A 25,278-nucleotide genomic window follows, 5' to 3' on the forward strand; every position below is an offset into this window, starting at 1 on the left:
TGTTTGAACAACTTTCTGGCAGTTTTCCTTTGCTCCTACTTTGTCTGTGGTAAACTGGAGGTTCTGAGCCCAGGGGATTGTTCAGATTTGTGGGACTTGCTTCATGAGATGCAGGATGATCAACCATGGGTGAAAAAATTTTGGATGCAGTTGAGTGGTATAAGGTGAGGTTATTACTTCCCTTGCATGTAATTTCAGGAGGCCATACCTGGATTCAAGAGAATGGCAGTGCTTTCTAAAGCCTCACAATCCTGTTCCCACCAGTAATTTGCTAACAGTTTTAAGGGACCCCACTGCCTGGAGCTGGAGAACCATGGCTATGAGAATGATCAGCTCCCAGATCATTGGGACTGAAACGTCCAGCACTCGCTGAATAAACATGTGATGGGTGAGCAACTGGCTGATGGATCAGGCCCAAAGGGTTACAGTGAATGGACTGGTGACCTGTCACTATTGGGGTTCCACAGGACTCCAGCTTAGAGCTGGTGCTCTTCAAAATCTTCATAAATGACTTGGATGCAGGACTCGAATACTAAGTTTGCTGAAGCTGTTGACTTCTATGAAGACAGAGAGGCCCTGCAGGCCAACCTCGACAAATTGCAAGTGAAACAAATGAAGTTTAACAAGGGAAGGTGTCAGATTCTGGACCTGAGATGAGACAACCCTGGATGTGTGTGTAGACTACAGAATGAGGCTGAAGGGCAGTACCTCAGGAAGGGACCTGGGGGTCCTGGTTTGTGGCAAGCTGAACATGAGCCAGCAGTGCCCTGGCAGCCAGGAGGGCCACCTCTGTCCTGGGGACATCAGGCACAGCATCAGCCCAGCAAGGGAGGGGATTGTCCTGCTCTGCTCTGGGGCAGCCTCACCTCCAGTGCTGGGGACAGTTCTGGGTGTCACAAAAATATAAAGTTATTTCCCAATGGAAAGCAGTGAGGATGATGGGGGGTCTGGAGAGGAAGCCACGTGAGCAGTGGCTGAGGCCACTTGGTCTGTTCACCCTGACGATGGGAGACTGTGGGGAGATCTCACTGTGGTCTTCAGCATCCTCATGAGGGGAAGAGTAGGGGCAGACACTGATCTCTTCTCTGAGACCAGTGACAGGACCAGAGGATATGGCTTGAAATCACGTCAGGGGACGTTTAGGCTAGCTATCACGAAAAAGTTCATTGCCCGGAGGGTAACTGGGAACAGGCTCCTCAGGGAAGTGGTTAGAGCACCAAGCCTGACAAGAGTTCAAGAAGCATTCAGGCAACACTCTCAGGCATATGATGTGACTCTTGGGATGGTCAGATGTTGAACTTTGATGATCCTGATTTAGCCTTTCCAAGTCAGTATATCCCATGATTCTATGATTTGACTTCTTTTGTGCCATTAAACAGATACATAGCAACAAGATGACAGTGTCCACATGACTAATGCTATTTAGTGTTTTTAGCAAAGAAAATAAAAGTATGATTTTTCATTTCTCACAAGATCTTGTTCAGTCTGGTGGGAACCAGGAGAAATCTCCAGCCTGAGCCCTAACAGAGCCAGTTCTGAACTCAGACTGGGCTGCTTAAGACTTCACCCAGTCAGGCCATGAAAGTCCCAAGGATGTCATCAGCCCAATCATGCTGGACCATATTCAGGCTGCTGGGCTGTCCTCATGGCTTCAGCCTAAATGCTTTGGGTTTCAGCTTTGCTGCTGCCTCACCCTCATGCCATGCACTGCTGTGAACAGCCCAGCTGCATCTCCTCTATTCCTCCTGTTGGTGCCATGGATGCTGTTTGGTGCTCCCAAAGCTGCTGCTTCCCCTGGCTGGACCAGCCCTGGTTCTGCAGCCTCTCAGTGATCCTATTCTGATCTCAGTCATCTTTGTCGACTTCTTTCCTGTGCTCCAAACTGTATGCACAAGAGTGGAGCAGAGGGGAACAATCACTTCCCTTGACCTACTCATTGTGGCCCTGTTCTTCCAGCACAGCATGGCACTAAGTGCCTTCTTTACTGCCCATGTCAAACATCAGGACATGTCAAAATAAATTGGTGACAGGGCTTGTAAACAAAATATAGAATTTTAACGGAATGCCAGAGGTGGAAACTGCATCTATTAAACATTTTCCCATTCTTTCCACCTCCAGGAATATCACTTCCATTTTATAAAATGAAGAGTTACTTTAAGTAGTGGAACACTGCAGAAGACTGAAGAATAATACTCCTAGAAAAATCCAAATTTTTCAACTGATAAGTTTGAAAAGGATTTTGCCAGTTATTTCAGAGCCTTATTACAACACTTTGCAGACCCAGGTGTGTTCCTTCCAATATGTGTTCTTTAATCAAGCCCTCACAGGTGGTTGATTTATTAATGGTTCAGCTGTTTCCTCTAAGTTAAATTAAACTTTTGAAATACTTGTTCTTATGAGACAACGAGGTAATTATTTCAGATGAGAGATTTGTGTAAACTCAGCTTCACAGAGGAAGTGTTTCAATAGTGAAAATTTCTGAAGTTTATCAGTAGGGCAGATAGGATATTCATAATAGCTTGAAGGCTTTAAAGTGCTATGTTTTTTTCCTTTCAGTGTTTCATTCTAAATGTTATTCAGCCTTTTCTCCCTTAAATTCTGTCTTCCCCTGATAGAGTAGAATTACAAAAAAACTGTTGTTTGGATACAGGCTCCTTTTTATTCTTATAAATACAGTACTTAATCAAAGTATTTGCCTTAAGGTAATTGGAATGTGGGACTGAAGGGGACCTCAGGAAGTCATCTAGCCCATCCTACTGCTCTGAAGAGTATATTTGGATTCTTGCTCATGTGTTACCTATTCTCTGTTATCTCTATCTTTTCATATTCTCCTCTTAGTCTGCACTGTATCCTAACAGGCTACAATGAAACTTTTCCCCTGTTACATAACTGCCTTTCTAACTTACATTATATTAATGACCAGTTGACTTGATATGGAAAGGAATTAATTATATTTTCTTTATCTCAGCCTATTATGAATTTGAAGGCTGTTCTCATGGCCTGTAAAAATTTTTGTCTTCTAAACCAGGCAAACTTTATTTCTTATACTTTTTTCATTTACTGTTTTCTTAATATTTTCATTTACAGTCCACTTAATTCTTTGCACCTCATGTTCTTCTTACAGTTAAAGCTTTTTGTTATCTCCTCTATGTTACCTTAATACAGAAAGACATTCACTATTCTTAATACAGCGTTCCATTTGGAATTCTTATTCAGTTGGAAGTCCACTGTAGCCTTAGGTCTTCCTCTAATATTCATCAATCCTTTTCCATTTTGTGTGGGTATATTCTGCTTTTTACTTCTAGGACTGTATTTGGCTCTACCATATTCTATTACTCATGTAACTTTTACCTTTTACCAGGTTTATTTATTTATCTTATTCCAGCACTGCTCTGCAGAGTACCTGCAAACCCTTTAGCTCAAAAGTGTATTCATTTACTTGTGCTTTGGAATCCAATTTGTTTACTGAAAACAGTGGGCACTGCTTCCCCAAGTAAACATTTGTGAGCAGATGCTTCTTTTTTAGTGATAGCTGCAGTTTGCATTTGGGGGTAGAGTTTCTATTTGCTGCACATATGCTTCATTGCAATTTAATTTAGACCATGGTTTCCCTAGTTTATTTAGTGTTTTTCTTTTTCCTGTATTTTTTTTGGTCCCTGTGGGACTCTGAAGATTTGCACAGTCAAAATGCAACTTCAATATCAAAATAATATGGTAATGGTTACTGCTCTAGTTTGCATGTAAATCAATTACTTCCTTCCTTTGTTTCAAACATTCCTACCCAAAACTTACATTCTTTTGTAAATCCTAAAAATAGTGAGTTTGGCAAAAAAATTCTACTTCCATATGTCCTGAAATGCTGTCAGAGGTTTCATATAGTCACACCAGTACATTGTGCTCTCAATACCTTCTGGTTTGATGTTTCAGGGTATGGAGGGAAGGGTAGGGTAATGTTGACTTTTCTGGCTTAGTTCTGATCTTGCTTCCTCTTTTTTTTCTCTGTTGGAGTAGATCTAAAATAATTAAAAATCCAGCTGATAGGATGAGAGTGGCTCCTGCCATGTAGAAGCTTGCTCTGTAATCTCCAGCCATGTCCACAATCAGACCTGGAGAGAAACAAATGACAGGAATGTGATTGATAGAAAACAGACTAATGTGAATTAGCTCAGCAGTATGAATATATTGTCCTAAAAAGGCAGTGAGCTGGCTACATATTTGTCTTGCTGACTTCTACATCATGAGCACATGGAAATCACCCCACTATAGCACTATTCAGTTTGAAACACAATTCACATCTCATTGCTTTTTATATGTGAATTGCTAGGGAAACAATATATTATACAGTTTGAAGTGCTTTCCAACCTAAAGTGTGGCAGACAATGTGGGTACCGGCAGACAAAAAAGACAGACCGTGCAGCTGTGTATGTGAGTAGCTCTATGTTGTGTGGTGTAGCTATCACTAGTTGCTGTAATTTGGACCATAACTACAGCACGAGTGAGTTTAGAGAAGGAAAGGAGATTCATCTGCTGGAAGCAAAGTTGAAGAATTTGTCTGGTGTGTTACGGGTTTCCGGTTCATCATTTTGCAAAGAGTCACAGATGTTAACAAAAAGGCCTTGGTTTTCAGGGAGCTTTAAGCCAACCAAAATACGTAATGCTATTGTGTATCATTGTGTATAATACTGAAAAATCTCTAGTACAGTAGTAGCACTGCAGCAGTGTGTCAGCTGCCCTATGGGTATGATGACACATTCTTTTGTGGGCTGATGAAGGTTGCTTGCTTGTGGGAAGATTGTCCATGTTTATGGTACTCCCTAGCCCACATTCTAAATTAAGAGTAGCCCTACTTAGGCATAGGAACCATGAACTCAAATATTTTAGATTTTATGCTCAAAGGAGGAGAGGAGAGCTTGAGAGGCACTTAGGATTCCCTGCTCTTCCATACGTTCTTTGTAGTTTACTAAATATACAAAAAGGGGCCGCACTGATTCCCAGATAATCAGTACTAATGACCAGCCACTATGAACTGTATTTTATTCAGATCTTTTTAACACATTTTTGATACTGTTCTGTCTCAAACCCTCTACAAATCTTCCTGGTTCCTGTATTTTCAAAAGTGAATTAAAATGTTCCCGTATTCAGTCTGACTCATTTGCAACCCATTAGCAATGTCATTACCACAGAAGTCACTTGTAGTGCGTGAACAATAGTCTTTGGATGAGGACTCCAATCTGCACTGTACAAGTCACACTGTTCAATTTTTTTTTGCTATATCACTTTTTAAAGTTTCCACAGCTTGCATTTAATTTGTCTTGCATTTTTTCAAGATTACTATATCTTGTGGCCAGCCCATAAATCCATGTGCTGTCTCATTGTCTGCTCTCTCTTCCCACTGTTCTTATGTGGTGCCTTCCCTATTTATTATACTAGTTGGCTCAAATGCTGTCTAAAACCAGCAGGCATTTCTCTGAATATTTCCTTGAGGTTTGCATAGCCTAATGTTTCAGGCTGTTCAATTTGAACTTCTGTAAAAACCCTCCCAACAATACCAGCATTTGTGCAACATCACTAGTCTCAAATATCAGTTTCTTGTCTGAAAGTGTGTGTCTGCTGCTTGTCCCAAAGGCACACTTTCTTAGCAAGATAGTTGGAGGCCATCAAGTGGCATTATGTGGGATTCAGGAAGCAGGACCACCACCTGGACTCTGCCTTTCATCCCTCCTTTCTTGTTGAAAAGGTATCTCTAAAATCACACAGAAGAGAAAGAGCAAGGTATTTTGAAGAAGATTTAAACTGACTATTTATTTTTATATACTTCTTGGCTCAGATACTCGAGAGCTAAAAAGGGGGGAAATTTGAGTGCAGATCCAGATCTTTTCAGTTTGGATTACCATTCCCCTTTCTTCTTGTAAACTGTATTTGGCAGTGAGTTGTCTTAACTTACCTGCAAAAGGAGGCCCCACAAAACCTCCAGTACTTCGAATGAGCATGAAAAGCCCTAGAGCGCTGTCAAATTCTGGCATGCCGACAACATCTGCCAGCACTGTAATGTGAATGGCGACTGTTGTACCAAAGAAGAATCCGTAGAAGCCAGTGAATATTGCCAAGGAAAGGTAACTGTTAGCCAGTGGCAACAGCATCAGGGAAGTACTGATCAATGTAATCGTCATCGCCAACAAATGAATGGTTTTGGTAACATGGAGGTTGGCATACCAGCCACACAGCAGTCTGCCTCCAAAGTCCACCATAGCCAAAATGGATAGGAGGGATGCAGTCCATGATTCGTCTATTCCCAGGCTATAGCTAAGTGGAACTAAAAATAACGGAGGAACAAAAAAGCTCATAGCAGCTAATATACCAAAAATGGCATAAAGTACAAATTCTGGTCGCTTCACAAGCATCCAGTTTAAGGTTTTGTGCATGATGGGAGACTTATCTTCTTTGTCTCTCCCAGATGCACCATTGCCAGGTGGTGTTTCGGTTCCATAATGGCTGGCCTCAAGGAGGCAGCTGCTTGCCAGGGGTCGCATCAGTACTCCACAAACACAAATATTCAGCTGGATGCCACCTATGATCAAGAGTGCACCTTTCCATCCATATTGACTAATCAACCACTGGAAAAATGGCCCAAACACAAATGCAAAGGCACATTCTCCAGCACTGGCAATAGCATTGGCCAAAGCCCTTTTCTTGGAGAAATAGTGGCTAACAATGCTAATGGCTGGTGTCCACGAAAAAGAAATGCCAAGACCTGAAAAACACCAATAGAAATTGCACTGATTAGACACCATTGAGGTATTTTGTGAAGGCAGAAATTAAAGCAGTCAGTGCTTCTACATTTGCAAAGTTAAAACGTGTTAGAAGGAAAGCATTTTTGCCTAGAAGAAGCATGAGCACTCTTACCCTGGAGGAGGGTGTATTAGTGACATTATATTCTGTAAGCTGTATGTATTCAAGAAAAAAGGCAGAACGTGAAGTATATGCAGTATTACATTTTTACTTTAAACAAAAGCAAAAACAAGTTGGTTTCACAGCTTCATCAGTGCGTGAGAAATCACATGGTCATGGGATTAAAGCTAGACAGATCTCAGTTCTTCTGCTGTCTGCATGAAGGCTGGTACTAGGTCAGACCAGCAGGTTAAGCTGAGCTGTATTCAGGGTAGACTGTGAGGCAGGACAAGAAGGAAGCTGGTGTATTGCCTCTATTTGCTCTGCATTTTCTTGCTTGACTGCTTAGAGTAAAATTAAAACTTGCTCTAACTTAGAGTTATTTTGATGGCTCCCTGGACTCTTTGGCAGCCCAGGACTGCCAAAGGGCTTAAATTCCAGACATTTTCTCAGGCATCCAGTGCGGAATTCAGAATGGTTTATTTTATTCCCTGCTAGTTTTGCTTCCTGTTCCAGGAAAATCTGCTAGCTGTTGGAGACAATTTTCTGGCCTCGTTTTTCGTGGAGTAAAGGAAAGGATTGGAATAAAATGAAAGCCTGGGACCCTGTTCAAAACATAAGTTGATAGAAAGTATAGAATTTGGGATCTCCATGTTTTCTTTAATTTAGCATCCTTTATGAAGATTTTTTAAGCTTTCACAAAGTTCTTATCTCTGAATGGAAAAGAAAAGACTTAATTTTCTGCTTGCATATAATTTGCAGGGGTAAATTACTGGCATCTAATAGTTGTCTTCTTTGTTGTTGCAGGTTTCCTGCACAAATTCATCTTTCCAGAGTGGGACAGGAGAGAAATCACATTTGAAGAGTATTGCTTGTTCTGGCTGCTCATAAAGTCAAAATAGATACCAGATTTTAAAACTCCTGTCACTAGGACCCTCAAATAAGTTGCTGGTGGAAGAAAGCCATAAAGCCATAAATTCATACCCTGTAGGAAGCCAGTTGTTGCATACATCCAGACCATGTTGAGTCCAAAAAATCCCAATGCCATTCCTGAAAAAGCCAGAAGTCCTCCAGTGATCACAACTGTCCGATGGGTATATTGTACACACAGTGAACTGGCAACAGGGGCTGGATCAGCATAAAAATTGGAGAAAGAAAAATACATTAGGAACATTAATCTGATCAACATGGCCAGATAAATAAAACATTTTGAGGAGGACTCCCCTTAAAATGCTTGACACAAACAGCCTTTATTCTACTGGATGGGGTAGGAGGTCAGTCAAAATTTCAAGATTGTATACTTGCTGATGGAGAAATGACTTTCCCTGAGGCACAGATTTGAAAATATATTCAGCATATGTGGACCTTTTTTAAAGGGAAAGAGCATTTTAGCCTTCCTTGTAGTATGACAGTTCTACTGATTTTCATGTAAGGATACAAGTACCAACATGACAGAACCTCATGGACTGTTTTAGCAGAAAGTAAAACTTCAGCCACAGAATCTATAGGTTCACCTATTAAAACTGTACTGCTGAGAATGTATTATTGATATGGCTGTCATGAAAACTTTCTGGAGAAAACTAACTTTTGTTTTCTAGAATTTTGAAAAAAAAAATCAACCCTTAATGGAATTTTAAAGGTTTTCAAAGGACCAAAAACTAGGGTTTATTTTGTGGTAATACTTTTTACAGGAAATTGTCCGTTCATTTTTTAAATCTTCATTTAGTGGTACAGTATCTCTCAACAGAGTGCAGGGGCTCTTCAACATAAGGGCAAAGGTGTAGGTGGTACAGATCTGATGGTGCAGCAGCTGCTTTGGTCTCTAGTCACTCTCTGGAAACACCTGAAATGTCAGGGATATCTTTTCTTAATTAAGGATCAGTTTTACTGCCTGGCTGTTCTTTCCATCAGCATCGCAGAGTCCGGGTTAAGGCCGTAGGATTTCTTTAAATAGCCATGGCCACTAGGGGGTTCTCAAGTACCACCTGGCAGGAACCAGCTCCCAACATCTGTAAAATATCCTGGGGAGTTCGTGCATAAAACTCAGTTTGGTTAACGGGGACCATGCTGAACTGAAATAAGTAGGAAGACAAGGATTAAGAGAGAGCAGCCAGCAAGGAAGATTTTATAATAGTTTGTAGGGGCAGGTTGTTGTACATTCACCTGGGTTAAGATCAGAATTAAGAGAATTTGCTAGCTAGGATGAGTGAAATAAACCCGACAGAGTACTAGTTGTTGCAAAATCTGCAGGATGTACACTGTCTGACAGCAGAAAGATGTGTCAGTAGTTATACAAACCTCAAATGTCCCATCAGCTTTTACAGCAAAAATCTGATCATTTTATAAGCATGTAAAAAGGGCACTGAAATTCAGTCATTCTCTTAAGATGTAGTTGATGGGACATGATAAGGTATATACAGCTGGTGAATCATACAATATGACAGAAAAAGAAGAGAAAAGTAGATACAGGATAACGTCCATGAAAGTTCTTGAAAACAAGAATAAGGTCTGCAGCTGGAGAATAAATATTACCAAATCTCAATTTTTAAATAGTAAGTAAGCAGAATAAACAGGCAGCAATTAAACATGGGGTAGCAAGAGAAAGAAAGAAGCTAGCCACAGAACTGGAAATGGGTAAAATAGCTTGACTCCAGAGTCTGAAACAGTAAAGGCAACACACAGAAAATGTACAAGCAATGGAAAAGATGACAACAAGAGTGCAAAGAGAAGGGTGTTGGGAGGTGTACATCAGTACCCGAGAGAAGGCTGGTGAAGGTGATGGGGAGAATCCTTGCTGTGGTAAACTGAACAGTCTGTTGCAAGGGCAGACCTTGGGAGTGGAAACACATGCTCTCCTTCGACACAGGAAACAGACCTGCTGTTGAAAGGATCCAAATAGGAAAAAATAATAATTCAGTGATCGTCCTCCATACTGAGCCAAGTGACACTCAAGATTTCCCAGAGATACACAGTAAGAAAGACTAAGCCAGGCAGGAAACATGGCCAAAGAACTGGAAGCTCAGGTGATTTTCACCAGGAAGTCTTGTGGTCCCTATAAATGAAGTAAAGGCAGAAAAAAATGAGGACAATTATGTATTGACCTGAGACATTTATAAACTACTATACAGAGAGGGTTTGGAATATTTGACCACCAAGCTTTATTCACTGGAAGAGGATTATTTTCAAAGGATTTCAAAGGACAAAGACCAATTTCTGCTGAAAATTATAGCTGCCTTACTTGAAGCAGGCTGGCCTCACACTAGGCAAATATATTTTTGCTGGTTTATACCTGGTATTATCGTGTCATATGCCCTATTCCTTGGTACATTCCTATACAATGTAACTATATACTATAACAAAACAAAACCTAACTAAAACAGGACTGTTTTTCCCTCCTTTGCTGGCTTTTTCTTCTCATGAAGTTCAAATGCCTGAACAAAATAGTATCACAGTATGTCAGTGATATGTCTAATTTGTAAACCAAATTGATAATTACCATTTATTAATTTCTGTGGTCTGTGAAGCAGGTTTTTCAATTTTTTTTTTTACAGTTAATTATATCTGTCACTGCAAAGCAGGCATCAAGGACAGCAGTTTATGGAACTGATAAAATCTTTTCAACTCATTAATTATTTTATCTTTTTACTTTGACTTTGGGTTACTCTCCTTTCCCTCTGAATACATATTTCAAAGAAAGAACAGTTGCTCTTGATGTTTGGAAACACTGCAGTTCCGAGCAATAATACTGATAGGTGTGGACTGAGTAGGATGCATGTAATTATACAATGCAATGTCTATGCAATGAAGAGCCTTCGGAAATAAAATTATGATAGCATTTATTATGAAAGAAGATTTACCTATTGCAACCATACACCTCTATGAGAATATGCAGAGCAGACTTAACAAATTCTGTACAGTTCAAGCCTGCACATGTTTGGAATCCTCACATCATGTGAAAGATGATGCCATTTACAAGGGCACTAAGGACTCTCTAAACAACCAAGCTGAGTCAAACACAGTATGTTTCACATTTTGATGTGATGTGGTATTTGACCTCTTCCCATAGCTCACTTTGAGCCTGGTATTTGACTTGGATAGTTTAGTGTCTCATGAGCACTCTCTGCTTTGTGTGCTCATATCTTTATTGAGCTCGAGTCTTCTGGTAATTCAATAACCTGGAGTCATACTAAGAAAAAGTGACCATCACTCTGAGATCAGTGAACTTGCACAAACTGGTTTAAGAGCTTGATTCAACAAGCTCTATGGCTATCAGAATTACCTCTAATGAGTTTAACTCAAAGCCTGTAGCAAAACTTAATAATGAGTTTAGGTACATGATGTTTTTTTCAGGCAATCAAACTCTTGTGTCTATAGAGTTTTGTTATTAACCCATTCCATATCTGAGGCAGCAAATGCCAATTTTCTGAAAATTTTCTGTATTTTCTGTAGAAACAGAAGAAGGAAGTATAGGCCTTATATGTTTCTGGGTTTGGTTTTTTTTTAAGGAAGATTTCCAAACTTGCTTTAGTAGTTGCTATTGGTAGTTAATATTAAAATAAAATGATAGAGGAGTACTACTACCTACCTCCTAAATGAAAGACGGCAATAGTTACTGATGTGATCCAGGAAGTGGTGCTTGCAAGTTCATCAAAGTGCTGCTGGATTTCAACAAAGAACAGACCAAAAGTCTTGAGGACAGCAACAGTGAGGCCCATCACCATGAAGGCTGACACTACCACAACCCATCCATAGCCACCATCTGGTGGATTGCTGTCCTTAGCCTGCATCTTTTCTAATTCTTAGATCTTCTCTGGGTTTGGGTTGTTTTTGCTTTGATTTTTTTTTTCTGGAGTGGTAGTGATGGTGATGAGGTTTTTTTAACAGATCTGCAAATTGGTAGAAGGCCCATTGTTAAAGAAATCAATTAAAATATTCTATAAATGGCTTACAGAAGTAATTACCAAGTTAAAATACAACATTCATTACAGTGGTTTGACTGAAAATATTACGTGGGGAACAGATGCCCCAAGAGACAGGAGACTGAATAAAAAAATAAAAATAAAAATTCAAGTACAAGGTTAAGAAAACAAAAAAGGCATGCAGATGTGAACAAAGAAGAGAAGACAATGGGAAAATATTCAGACATGAAGATTTTCAAAGACAGAAGAATTTTAGTGTCCCAAACATTTTAGCATTTATAAATATTAATTGTTCTTGTAACGCCAAGCATTTTTGCCAAAATTATGCACAATTATCCATCCTTGCAAAGATATATTCATAGGCAAGAAGATCTTATTAAACACAAAGTTGAAAAATCATATTTCCCCCTTTAAAGTTTTGTGATAAACATGCAGTAATCACGCAGTGCATGGAGGACACGGGATCTGGCTGAAGGGAGAGAAACATTCATACATTTTTCTGGTTTCTTCATGGACTCTAAATTCTGAGTAGGGGTATTGTACAAGATGCAGAAGACCAAAAAAGATCTATTTCAGGAGCAGAATGGGAACTTGAGATAGCTGAAGATGTACCATACTTAAAATTATCTACCCTGTGTGCAGCTGGAAAAAATGAGCTGTATGAGGGAATCCATACCACTTGAAATTATCCAGTACAAAGAAGTAGTCACTAGTCCTCTGATTTGCTCCATTGAGGTACATGATCTCAGAAGGATCTGAATCACTGCAGCAGAGTGGTGAAAAGAAGCCATCAGAACCTTCTAGGTATCAGAAGCAAAATCATTCTACTGCCATGTGTCCAGACTGACATGGCACTGAACACATTTGCACATCTTAAAAAATCTTAGAACAGCCATAAGAGAGGGAGAGACTGCCTTGTGTTGAGGCCTATGTGAAAGAATCAGGTTTTCATTCCCACAGTATCTGGGTGACCTTAAGCAAGTTGTTAGATCTTGCTGTGCCTGTTTTCTCAGTTGTCAAATGCAGCTAATACTTTCAAAGGTCATAAATTTTGTGAAGTTGGAAGCATTAATACTTGTATTAGTGCTCAGTTTACTGTAAGAAAACACAGAAATTGTATCAAGCTGAACATTCTGACAATGTTCAGAGTAGCATAGTCCTTATTTTGTTTGAGGCCTGAAAGAACATAAAAAGGACACAACACTCAAGCTAAATGAGCCTGCCTAGGCAGAGTGGTACTGATATTTCTGCATTCTGCATGGACATGTCTGGGCAAGGGATTATGATTTGTGCCACAAAACAGATAGAAGAAATCCTGCTACTTACCAGGCAACACCGAGACTAAAACAGGCATGATAAAATCTGCATGACACCACCCAGCGCCCTTCACTTTCATTAGGCAAATTCTTTCCCAGGAGGAGTATAAATTGGGCCTTACTGCTCACAAAACTTAAATGAACAGTATGTTTCCTTACGACAAGTACATCTTTTATGTCATAGCTCAGAATTCAGCCTTCAGTTCCTATTAATGATCACATGTTACATGTAACTCCAAAATTAAATTACTATTTCTGTTGCATTATTCATTAATGAGGTAGTTATTTTCCATCAGCCCTATGGATTTGAAAGCAGTGAAGCTACATACTATAGGGAATTGTTGGAATGCCTGAAGAGGGTAGAAGAAAGTATAGATATTACAATAAGGGAACAAGTTTCTGACACCATGCTTTGTTCCTCCTTCGCTTTCAAGACAGTTTTTAGTAAGATGAGGTAATTGCAAACACCCTAAGCTGAAAAAAAACTACATAGGATCTCCTTTAGCTCTCAGCTATTGAGCTATTGAGCTATGACAAACAGTAAGGTACTAATATCTCCATTTACTCACTTTGTCCCTGGAGCTAACCTTCTAAATAAAAAGGAAAAAAAACTTGTAGGGAAACTGTTCCTTCTTTTGTGCCTGGCCATACACAAGATCCCTCAAAGATGTAGAGCTGTGCCTGGAAGCATAAGCATTCTATCTAGCATCCCACTGACTCCTACCTCAAAGATTTCTCATAGCAGCTGGAACAGATGTCCTGTGAGACAGGGACTTAAATCTGGAAAGCCTGTTCTTGGTGTGTGCGTCAGCAAGAGCAGACAGCTCTGTTAGTGGTGTTATGCTCATGGCAAATTTTGCCAGCAAGAACATGCAGGCAAGAGTGTAACCTTTATCTTTGCACCTGGATAACTACAAAGGCATTTTCTGAGGCACCAGGGCTGTTCCTCTATTCATGCTCTACAAGTTCTCCAAGCTATTTCTGCTTTGATTCATGCCATTGATTCAAAAAGCTTATCAGACAATAATAAAAATAAATTATAAAATGCTTATCTCATTGCTTGCATTTTAAGGTGCCACATAAACTTGTGAAGACGGATACTTGTTCTACTTCGTTATCTTGTGCTCCATGTTCTAATTTACTTTTCACACAAGTGTAAATGAGTTGAATACATTTGTTGCACATTGCAAAACAACTCGGTGGTGGAATCAAGAAAAAACTGTTGTTAGTATGAATCCTAAACTTCTTGTTTTCATGCAAGTCATAGTTAACGCTCCTCAAATAAGTGTATTCACTCTCTCTGAATGGAGGCTGAGTGGGCTTCTTGTGAGATGGTGCTACTTTACAGATATAGGTTGCCCAAGATGATGAAAAAGAGAAAGTTTTAAGTTTTTCCACACTTAGATAAAGAAATGCTATTTGGTAATGGGTGTTTGGTTTGGGTTTCCAGTACAAATATTGTACTATTACCTTGGATTTGGACTTACCAAAAAAATAGAGAAAAGGAAGAAAAACATACTTAATATACATAGACACAAAAATACTTTTACCAAAGGCTGATACCTTGAAAGAGGAACTATGTAAAACTGAATACAAAATACATCTCTAATAAATTAACAAAGATTAAATAATATAGTCTTGTTTTATTGGTTGTATTAGAAGAAAGATGGAAAGAAACAAGGAAATCAATTGTAATTTATGCTGAAATTTCCTCCACACATGTTCCTTGGTACACAGGCAAGGCAGGCACTATGTTTCTCACATTCAGATACTTCATTATTTTCATCTAGAACTTGGACTGGCTCTGCTAATGCTCACCTAGTCACTAGAGCTTCAACTACAATAGAGTCATACTAGTTCCTGCTCGTCAAACACAAATTCAGGAGGAATTATTCATTAAATTTTCCTTTCTAACTTTGTAACATTTTAGAAGGAGTCACTCTAATGAGTATGATCTATAGCAGTTTATTGGCAAAGTGCATTATGATGGAAAAGAGGGGCTGGATGCTCTGAGCAATCAGTTAGAAGTAACAAAAGTCAAGTATAACATCAAGAAATTACCTTATTCAGATAGCCAGGGCTAGTATGGGATATGAAGTTCTTCCTTCACCTTCCAGTTGTAAGTTCTTGAGTAGTGCTGCAAACCACCAGGTCATCTTTCTCATCTGAACTGCCATCTGGTTAGTGGAACAGATCAATTTGTTTCTTTCAGGATGCATAAGCACCGGGTTTTATAAGAATCCCCTCCTCCCCTCCTCAAAAGTCATTTGACTCCACCTATACTCAGAAAAACAAAGTTCTGTCCTGACTAGAGATCAGAGAAACAAAATCAGGAATGGGTGGAGGAAACGTAGAGGAGGAATGCAGATTTTGTTATTTATCTGCACTGTACTTGTACTAGCCTTGGACTGTTGTCCATGTTTTCTACTGAACTTAACTACTGGACCAACCAGAAAGTTAAGATGTGACAGCTGACATCAAACTCCCCTGTGTTCTGGGGCATTTACTGCAAGTGTTTACTCAAATTTGAAATTCATCTGTGGCTTCCCTATGGTTGTGCTGTTGGGCAGATGTTGGCTACAGCGAGCATCATGTAGCCTGCAGCAACTACAGAAGTTACAGGAAGCTTGAATGTGCTCTCCTGAGCATGATACATGCATATTTGAACCTTTTATCACACCAGAGCAGTCCTTTACTTGTGTGGTTTAAGAGCCCACGGTTAAATACTGCTGGTCCTCATAAAACTTTTCTCTCACAGCTCTTACTGCTAGTTTATTGTAACTTATTCTCTTTCCTACCAATGTGCCTTGCACTGATGTTGTGGTGGCTGTACTGCCATTGTAATTGTTGGGGGGGTGCAGGGTGAGTTGCAGTGCCTTGTTGCTTTTTATAATATTTTTATTTACATGTTTGTAAATAAATAGTTACTTGTCACTCTCTATTAGGAACGGCGAGGCAGTGCAACACAGATCCTCTTGTGAGCTGAACAGGACAGCAAGGTTTATTACCTCAGATCTTTTTTATAGACCGATACACGAAAGTACAGAAAGGTAAAACTCTTATTGGTTAGGAAAACTAACACATCACCATCATTGGTCAGTGGGGTACACCACCCCTCGACCTTCTCTTGCAAGAAAACAAGAAACTGACAAACAGCACCTGCAAAGCTGTTTTCTGCTTCTGAGGATTGTTTTGATTCCTCCTTATGATTTCCCAGGCTGCTTTCTCAGGCAAGACTGAGAAAGTCATGTGGTTTGCTATTTCACAGCCACTGTTTGTGCTCGCGTTTAGCATCCATACTTACTTCATGACTTGATCAGTAATCTGTGTAGCTTGTGTGTGCTATGGGGAAGTATAAATAGGCAGCTGACCTGCATAACTTAGAAACAGATATGCTTCATATTTTTGGCATATTTAAATGAGAAGCCAGCAAGTTTTGTGAGATGACATTCTAATTTTCTTTTGCTGGGAAAATTCTCTGGAGCTATGTTTTAGGTCTGGAAAAGACAAAATCATGGCAAAGAGGGTAGTTTTTGAAGTGGAATTAGTGTGCAGTCCTGATAGAAAAGTTGCTGCCACTCCTACTTCACCTTCCTGCTACCACATGGGTTTTCATGCAGTGTACTAGACTGGTGAACTGACCCTGCTGGTCGCTACATTGTGGCAGTTTCTCAATTTGGAGAAATTAATTATGTGATTTTACAATGCAGAAGGCAGAAAAAAAGTACCCAGGAATGAAACTTGGCAGATGAGACTGCTTAATCCAAAAGACAAATTAACGTGGTGGTTGTATACAATTAGTGTCATCACATGCCCTAAGCCCACCAAATTCTGATCTGGCATCATGATGATGCCAGACACAGGGCTGTGACTGACTGGACTGTAGTTCCCCCGGTGTTCCTTACTGCTCCTCTAAAAACAGTAGTTATGCTTCCCATTTGCCAGTCATTGACAGCTTCACCAGAGTGCCACAACTTCTCAAATGTGCTACCATGGTTCAGCCACTTCCTCTGCCCATTCCCTCAGAACCCACGGCTCATCCAGATGAGTCTCCTGGTATTGCTGCCTGACTTCCTCACTGTTGGGATGCTTAGAATAGGTGGCCCTCAAATATTATATTACAGTCATGGGAGTTCAAATCTATAGACAAAATAATGAATTCTGGAATTTTTCACTGGTCAGTCTATCAGATTATTTTTAACATTATATTCACTGAAATTACTGGGGTTTATGCACAAAGGAATATTGTCATGGCCTGTCATGACTGTCTGAAAACCAGAATGGTCTTAGCAGGACTACAATAATGCTCATTTTCTACAGTTCTTCCTACTAAATACATTTAGCCTTTATGCATACAATTTAGTTTGGGTTATCCAGAACTACATTATTATACATTATATATTATGCATTAATACCAAAGTAGATTTTGCTCATCTGATCAGGCTAAAATATTTTCACAGTTTTCTGTCAACATATGGAAGCTTTATGCTATACCTGTGTACAGTACTTCTCCTTAATCATCTATTGGTTTTCTCCACCTGTTAAATTTACGAATAAAATTTAAGTATCTCTTATTTCTACTTAAGAAATAAGAAAAAAATTGTAGACTGCACTTCTATTAAACTGCTTACATTATTTCTTGTTCAACATTTAAGCATCTTAGAAAACTGTTAGGAGAACTGTCAGGTTTCCATTCATACACTGGAGGAAAAAAGTTTATTCCAGGTGGCAAGAAGAGTCACTTCAGATCTAGTTTGTCAGCTCAGCTTTCAGTAACTCCAAGGGTTAGCTTCCACTTTAAGTGCTTGAGTAAGCACAAAATACGTTCACAGGTAGACTGCTCCATTAAGTATTTGGTGTAGAGTGAGATGAGAATCTCCCTGGAACATCTGTACTTCAGATAATAACGGTGATTCATGATTATGAAGAGATTATGCTTAAATGCTGTCCAGTCAAGTCATAAAGAAATATTTAACCATTCAGGAGTTAGTGTGTCTTGGCTTTTATTACTAGGCTCATAGAATGAAATCTGCAATGGTTAAAACGGTTTAAATGGAGGCTGGATGTAGATGCATTTCTAAAATGCCTTTTCATCAGTATTCTTGAAACTGAAAGTAATGATTGTATTCTCTGCTGCTGTACATCATTTCAGTTCCACTGATTTCAAAATTACTTCACCCCTTTCACCACCAGGGAATTTCTTCATTGATTTCTCAATGGGAACAGGGCTGTCTTAGAAGCAGATACAACATATCTATCTAATGCCTCTTTATTGTTATTATTATAGTTTATATAAAACCTGGAAAACAAGTCCCTGAAATGTAGTCCTTATTTAAATTGCAGAAATGTAGAAAGCCAGCCTGACATAAATACACACAGATCCTGGCAAAGTCTCCTTGTAGTCAGCTGTACTCAGATGCAAAGGCAGAGAGCTTATGAAACCATGCCTCCTGAATTCATCAGTTCTTGGTGGTGATCATGTTTGTCCCTCTGCTTGGAGCTACTCGCTCTTATCACATACATCCTCTTTTTTTTTCCCTGACTAATGCCTTCTGACAGCATTGATAAACAGATAGTAAGCCAAGATAAAACATTACCAGTTCATATGATCCACCAGCTAAGAAAATATTGATTGAAATGACTGAATCAAAATGACTGTGTTTGATTTGTTAAGTATTACTAATGTAATATGGCTAGCCTGAACATAAATATTCAGAGGACTGTGTGCAGGAGAGATAGAATATGAAAGGATTGGAAAACTATTATGTAAGAAATAAACAGGCTGACATCACTGCCAAAATAGCTGTCATGGGATGCTAAATGAACCTGGGAAAGAAATGTAGATGAGTGTGGAGGTACTTAAGGTCTTGAAGGAAAAAAATAATTTAATCTTGATGTGATTAGAGAAGAAGAACCAGGGTGGTGATTCAGTGGCATAAAGTTAGGATGATAAAGGAGGTACGTTTTGTGGCAGTGATAGCTGGCAGATATTAGAGGGGCTAAAGAGCAGAAGGAGGTAACAAATAAGCAAGTGAGTGATTAGGGTTTGTCAGAAGCTGTCAGACTGTAGAATGTGAGCTATTTAATAGATAAAGGAGGAATAAGTGGCTTAGTTTTGGACTGGGTTCTGGTTATCCTATTACAAGTTTAACAAATTCTTATTAGTTTAAGATTGACCGAAGCTTTACAGGCTGGGAGCAAATGAAGAAAAAACCTTCTGTCCTGAAATTACAGTCAGGTGTGCTGATTGATCCCCTCCCCAGAGCAACATCAATCCCTGGCTTCCCTTTATAACAAAGGGAATGCTTAGCTTGCATGGAAAGGGGGATAGACTGTCTATGAGGAAGGGGGTGACATAGAGCCTGAACTGGATGCAAATGGAGGATATATTTATCTAAACAAAGGTTGTTTGTTTTGTTTTTCAACAAGCAATAGTCTGTTCATTTTCTCTGTGTAATTCTTGGTTGTGATTATAGCTTCCATTACAAAATTATAGGGTAAGAAGGAGAGGGGGCACAGGAAATGAGTACTGCTAAACAGAGAAGAGGGAAATCCACTGCCTAAGCTTATCAAAACAAAATGGTTAAGTACAGTGCTGATGCAAACAAGAGTCTCTCTGTGCCCTATCAATCTAGCATCTGTGGGTGGCTTCTTCCACTTCCTGTTCTGAAGAGTGACCAGGGTTTAATCATTCTGCTTTAATTATAGCATGAAGGTGAAAATGCCCAGTTCTTGGGTATGTCTGGAGTTCCAATGAGGCATTTTCTACCCTCATACCTTAGGAAAGAGATGGATGTGTTTGGCTAAATTATCCCTAAATGCCCTTTAGTTGATGGTTGGGAAGGATTTTTACGAGTATTCAGCTAAGAACACCAACATTAAGGGACATAAGCTCATTAGACTTCCAGTGCTATTTTCTTAAGCTAGCTTGTGACACACTGACATTGGTGCTGTTTTGTGGAGGTATGATAAAGTGAGGAAATAAAGCCTGAGAAGTGCCAATTTCCTTGACAGCATGAAGTGTGCCTGTATAGGAGAGTTTTTAGAATTAACAGCTGCTTGTATTGAACTGAATACAAGGCTACCCAAGGCTGCCCTGTATTTCTATAAGGATAGTTCCTTGCATTGAGGCCTTAAAATATTCTTCCTAGTTAATTTTTAAGACTAGGATGGCAACATCATGAAGAAGAATATATGTTTACTCAGAGCAATACTGAATGCTTACAAAGTTTGCAGTACACAGAATGAGAACCAGGCCACAATTAGGGGATGGGAACTGGACTGTTGGTAGCAGTGCCCAAAAAACGCACCTTGAAGACAAAGCAGAAAATTGATTTAATATGAGCTTCTAGTTACAACCCCGCGGTTACAGGAGTGAGGTAACTGCTGGGTAAATGGTTGAAGAGATGAAAGATGTGTGCCTGAGGGAGGAGTAAAGATCTAGCTCTGTTACAGCAGGAAGGCTCAGTGATCCAACACATCCTTTTGCGCAGCTAAGCGAGATTTTTTTCAAGCCCACATGTGTCACTAAGGAAATGCTGATATAATAGGCCCTGGAAACTCAGAATGTAAAATCTGATTTTTCTTTCTCACAAGATTTCCTCTTGAGTCCAAATTTCATTGAAAGTTGGTCTGTCAGAGAAGCTGTGGGACACTGAGTGGATGGCTGGAACATGCTGCAGTGACAGAACCAGATTCCCAAAAGAGCTGGGCAGAACTGTCATCTCAAAGCTGTGGCAACATGTTTGTGTTAAAGCAAATAAACATCTCTCTCTCCCTGCAGAGAAGCAATGATTTTACCTTTGTGTCACTGGTGTAGGTGCTGTAATACTACTTCTTTGGTTTAGCAATGCAGGAAAGTTACTAGAAAGCTTGAAACCATTAGAATGGTTAGCAGGAGGATGAAAGAGCTGGAAAATCAGCAGTTCATAAAACTTAAACTAGAAGATGAATGTAAGAGGGATCTTGATCATGATGTATTAATATCTACACTGGACTAGAAATCTTGTAACAAATGGATTTTCAATTTATTGGTCAATGATGTAAGAAGATTCAATGGATAAAGAATGGAAGCTAAGAAATTAATACTACAAGTAAGTCATGTTTGAACAAGAAAGGTGACAATGGGAACAACTTATCTATTATTTCATCACTGTTTATTTTTAAACAAAATTGAATGCTCTTCTGAAGATAGTGTTATAGTTCTCTTGCCCTAGATAGCTTATGGTGGCCTCAGTGTATAAAAACATTCCTATCTGTATTTTTCTGTTAAGTAAGAATGCTAACCTGCTATGACTTAACTTGCTTTTGCTACTCAACTAGAAAACAAATCCAACCCATAGTCCTTATCAGTAAGGAATTGTCTTTTTCCTTCTTCTGCTTAAAACATGGTTTACAAATATGATTAATGCTCACTGAACATGGGATTTTCCTCTTTTGTGAGCTAACAAAATGAACCAGCTTGGATTGCAAGATACTATGTTAAACACCAGCCTTCTTGACATAAAGTCAAACTGAATTTATGCTGAATAATTTGATTGGAAATTAGATCCAATTATCTTAAATTGGTCATTCCAGACTAACAGAGCAATAAAGGGCACTGTGTTTGTTGATGTATTTGACCTTGATATTACAGTCATGTCAAAACATGTAAGTACTATAATTCCAGCCTAATTCACAGTGCCCTCCCAAATGCAGTGCTCAGAACAGATGATAAAAGGGCTGTCGGTATTTCAAACATATGAAGTCTTACTGATCTAAAGCAGAAAATTACTTCTGAATTTTGAATTGACTGAATTTTTAAAATTGTTTTGATTGATAAGAGTATGACTGTCACCAAATTCAGTACAGTCAAGACTTTTTCTTAACAGGGAGTGGTTTAATATTCAAATATTTCCCAAAGAATAGAAGGCAGAAGTCCATTAAGAAAACAATGACATTTTTCTACAGCTCCAATCCTCATGTATGCCTAAAGCCAAAAGAAATAAATGATGTGTAGCTCCTATTTCTCTAACTGTGCATAATGCTTCAGATCAATAATGTAAGCATAGTAAAATAGATACAAAGCAAAATATGTTGGAGAGCAGCTGGCCCTGCTTAGGTGAGATTTCAGGAGTGGTGGCTCTCAGTACTTTGACACTGATGATATTTATTATCCATGAAATCAAAGTAAGAGAAGAAAGTCTGTATTTGATTCCTTGATTGCCTTCTCTATATAATTTCAAGACTTACATAAGAATTTCAAAGGAGAAATAGAGACCTACACTCAATAGCAAGCCCGTCTTTCTTTAAAACCACTTTTTTTAATGTATATTGATAATATTACCTCAACATCATACAGGTTAATATGACATTGTCAAAGGGCAGTTTCCATTCAATACTGGGAATAGAAATATTGACATATTGGGGGATCACATCTGATTTTTTGTTTTACTTTGTTATTTCTGTTGAAAGCCTTTCACTGGATTAATTCTACACTGGTATTTTTAAGAAAAAAAAAATTGAAATTTTTCATAGTAGTTTCTAATGTAAAATCTGCTTTTGAGAACCTAAACTGTAGGTATGTTTGTCTGCTCATACATGAGACAAAAGTAGAAAGGAAGAAAAACTGAACAAAACAGAATAAACCAAGCCTCTCAACCTAGGTCTATCTTACTGGGTTGTAGTGTAATCTGGAGCTGTAAATCAAAATTTTCATCAATAATATTGTATGTGCTGAGGATGCAGTGATGCAAATAAGAAAATTTGCTAACCCTGAGTATGGAAATTTCCTAAAGAACCTGGGGTGTGCAGAGAGCATAGCCATCACCTTTCAGCCCACCACTCTCTTCAGACTTTTCAACTCCAAAGAGTATTACAAATGCTATTAGTTTTCATTTGGCAACAAGGGTAGGGTAGAAAGCAGCAGTGTTCAGTGTTTATGTGCATCACTGGATTTATTGCAACTGCCAGTTCTCTAGATCATTACATATTTTATTTCCAGATTACATCACAAAGCAGCAAAAAATAAGTATCTTCTAGGATATCTTCAAAAATGGTGAAGAACACTGGAAAGCAGTATGATAAACAGGGAAAATGGCCATAAGCTGGTCTGTGCCATCATTCAAAGACAGTGTGAGAGTAGGCAGAAGTGTTCTGTCCCTAGGAGAAGCAAGTGGAGTGCTGCATGAGTGATAGTCCTTGTCACTGCTCAGGCCCCACTGTCGCACGTGCTCTCCATGGCATGAGTTCACTGGAAACCACTATTCACTACCTCCTGGGACTATTGCTTTGCACCCCAGCCTACCTGAGCTCCAGTCTGGACACTGCTACAGCTATGAAATGCCAAAGATACAAAGCAGTGGAGGGGGAGACCCTGCAAGAGCCACCGGTGCTGTAACTTCATGATTTTTAGGGTTAGAGAGTTAGTGTGGCACTTTGATGCTCCGCCGCATGGCACCACTGTTACTGCTGTGAGCTTTCTGTTTTAATGAAAACAAAACCAACCAACCAAAACAACTAAAATAATCAGGAAGCCAGGGAAAGCCTTGCAAACCTTTGCAAGCGAGGAGATGCAGCACCTAATGCACAGGACAGTCTTTTGGTCAGAGTCTGGCGGATGCTGACCCTGGAGCTCTGGCTGGACAGAGGGCCCAGCGCCTCACCACTGCCGGGCCACCACCTTCCAAAGACAACCAGTGCTGAGGGCTTCTCACCCTCAGTGTGTGGCCAAGGACAGGCCCAGCTGCACTGGTTGTGCCCAGTTATGGGCTCCTGAGGACAAGAAAGACATGGAGCTCCTGGAGCAGGTCCAGCAGAGGGCAACAAAAGTGAATTGGAACATCTCTTTTATGAGGAAAGGCTGAGAGCTGGGATTGTTCATCCCCAAGAAAATATGACTGCTAGGCGACTTTATCACTATCTGGAAGTCTCTGAAGGGTGAGTGCCAAGAGCATGGAACAGGCTCTTCTCAGGGGTTCTGAGCAACAGGGGAAGAGGGCAAAAGACAAAAGGCCAAAGGTCAGAAAATGATGCAGAGGAATTTCCACACGAACACGAGGAACAACCTCTTTACAGAGCAGGTGACTGAGCACTGGAACAGATTGCCCAGAGAGGCTGTGGAGTTTCCCTCACTGGGGATACTCAAGAGCAGGACGGCCAAATCCTGTGCCATGTGGTCTGGGATGTGGTCTGCGGCTTGGGCAGCAAGGTAGGACCGAGTAACCTGCTCCACCCTTCCAAACCAACCGACCCCTCAGCAGGCTCCACAGCCATCCCCACCGCGGGGCCCTCAGCCGCGCCACGTCAGCGGCGGGCGGGGCCGGGCCGCGCTCTGACCCGAGCTCGTGCTCGTACGGCGGCTGCGCGGCGGGCGGCGCGGCCATGGAGCGCGGCGGCGACACGGCCGTGTGGAGGCTCCGCGCTACCGCCGCACAGCGCGACCGCCGCCAGCCGCCGCCGCGGGAGGACAGCGACCACGGCGCGGGCGGGAAGAAGCGGGGCGGGCGGCGGCCGCTGCTGCCGCTGCCCGAGGCGCGGGGGGCGCCGCTGGTGCTGCTCTACCTGCTGGGGCTGCGGGCGCTGGCGCAGGTGTCGCACCGGCAGCTGCTGAACCGCTCACCCGCCGTCGCCGGGCCCCGCGACTTCAGCGCCTCCCGCGCCAGGTACGGCGGGGCCGCCGGGAGGGAGGCGACCGGGATGGGTGGCGGTCCCTCGCAGAGGGGTCGTGCGGTGCTCTGCCGAGCGAGAGCTCGGAGTTGATGGAACAGCGCGTCCCCCGTAGTTTAGTTCCAGTAGTCTGGCGTTAGTGCTCAGTGTCTCGGAAAGCCTCTTGGCAAGTTCTCAGTTGTTGTGTCACCGAGGCGTCGGGAAGACTAAAACTGTCAGTGTATTTTCAGTTTTAGAGTGTTAACGTCAGGTGTATAATGTCTTGATAAAAGTGTGCTTTTCAGACATTCAGAAAAGGGCATACAGAACCTCGCTAAAGGTAAAATCTTTAGCTTCTCCATTCACCATTCTGTTCTATTTTGAATTGATACGTTCAGACCAGAGAACCAATACAATGGCTTAATATCATAGTAGTTAAGATAAGGAGTCCGGAGTAAAGATCAGGGCTTTATGTCCATTATGATCTAACTGGCTTTAGCCTCTTCTCCTTACCTTGAGTTTTGAAATAG

The 25,278-nt window shown here is 40.5% G+C and overlaps 3 protein-coding genes across 19 annotated transcripts in view; 2 read left to right on the forward strand and 1 right to left on the reverse strand.

The window, feature by feature from the left end:
* Window positions 1–8,435, forward strand: part of BRD10 (bromodomain containing 10) — a 79,320-nt gene extending 70,885 nt beyond the window's left edge. For 8 of the 9 annotated variants that reach the window (XR_015280357.1, XR_015280359.1, XR_015280360.1 and 5 more), the window contains one exon: window positions 7,696–8,435. The gene's annotated coding sequence lies outside the window, so the exon portion shown is untranslated. The remainder of the gene's footprint in view (window positions 1–7,695) is intronic. The other variant, XR_015280358.1, reaches the window with a different exon arrangement.
* LOC111940687 (monocarboxylate transporter 13-like) overlaps window positions 1–24,745 on the reverse strand; it is a 27,557-nt gene extending 2,812 nt beyond the window's left edge. The window contains exons 1-7 of one of the 5 annotated variants that reach the window (XM_023943504.2): window positions 24,354–24,398; window positions 15,185–15,300; window positions 11,474–11,774; window positions 9,644–9,766; window positions 7,873–8,016; window positions 5,945–6,751; window positions 3,908–4,106 (exon numbers count right to left, since the gene is read on the reverse strand). In XM_023943504.2, coding sequence (XP_023799272.1) covers window positions 3,908–4,106; window positions 5,945–6,751; window positions 7,873–8,016; window positions 9,644–9,766; window positions 11,474–11,675 — 1,475 coding nt within the window. In that variant the 5' untranslated portion in view covers window positions 11,676–11,774; window positions 15,185–15,300; window positions 24,354–24,398. Of the gene's footprint in view, window positions 1–2,639; window positions 4,107–5,944; window positions 6,752–7,872; window positions 8,017–9,643; window positions 9,767–11,473; window positions 11,775–15,184; window positions 15,301–23,657; window positions 24,637–24,664 lie in introns of those variants that run through there. The other 4 variants (XM_086867923.1, XM_086867924.1, XM_086867925.1 and 1 more) reach the window with 4 other exon arrangements.
* ERMP1 (endoplasmic reticulum metallopeptidase 1) overlaps window positions 23,822–25,278 on the forward strand; it is a 19,675-nt gene continuing 18,218 nt past the window's right edge. For 3 of the 5 annotated variants that reach the window (XR_015280380.1, XR_015280381.1, XM_086867891.1), the window contains exon 1: window positions 24,485–24,765. Coding sequence is in view for 3 of the 5 variants with exons in the window: in XM_086867891.1 (XP_086724017.1) it covers window positions 24,485–24,765 (281 nt within the window). In the remaining 2 variants the exon portion in view is untranslated. Of the gene's footprint in view, window positions 24,312–24,453; window positions 24,766–25,278 lie in introns of those variants that run through there. The other 2 variants (XM_023943502.2, XM_086867892.1) reach the window with 2 other exon arrangements.

The sequence above is a fragment of the Cyanistes caeruleus genome, chromosome Z (genome assembly GCF_971803275.1).
Source record: "Cyanistes caeruleus chromosome Z, bCyaCae1.hap1.1, whole genome shotgun sequence".
NCBI classification, from domain to species: Eukaryota; Metazoa; Chordata; class Aves; order Passeriformes; family Paridae; genus Cyanistes; species Cyanistes caeruleus.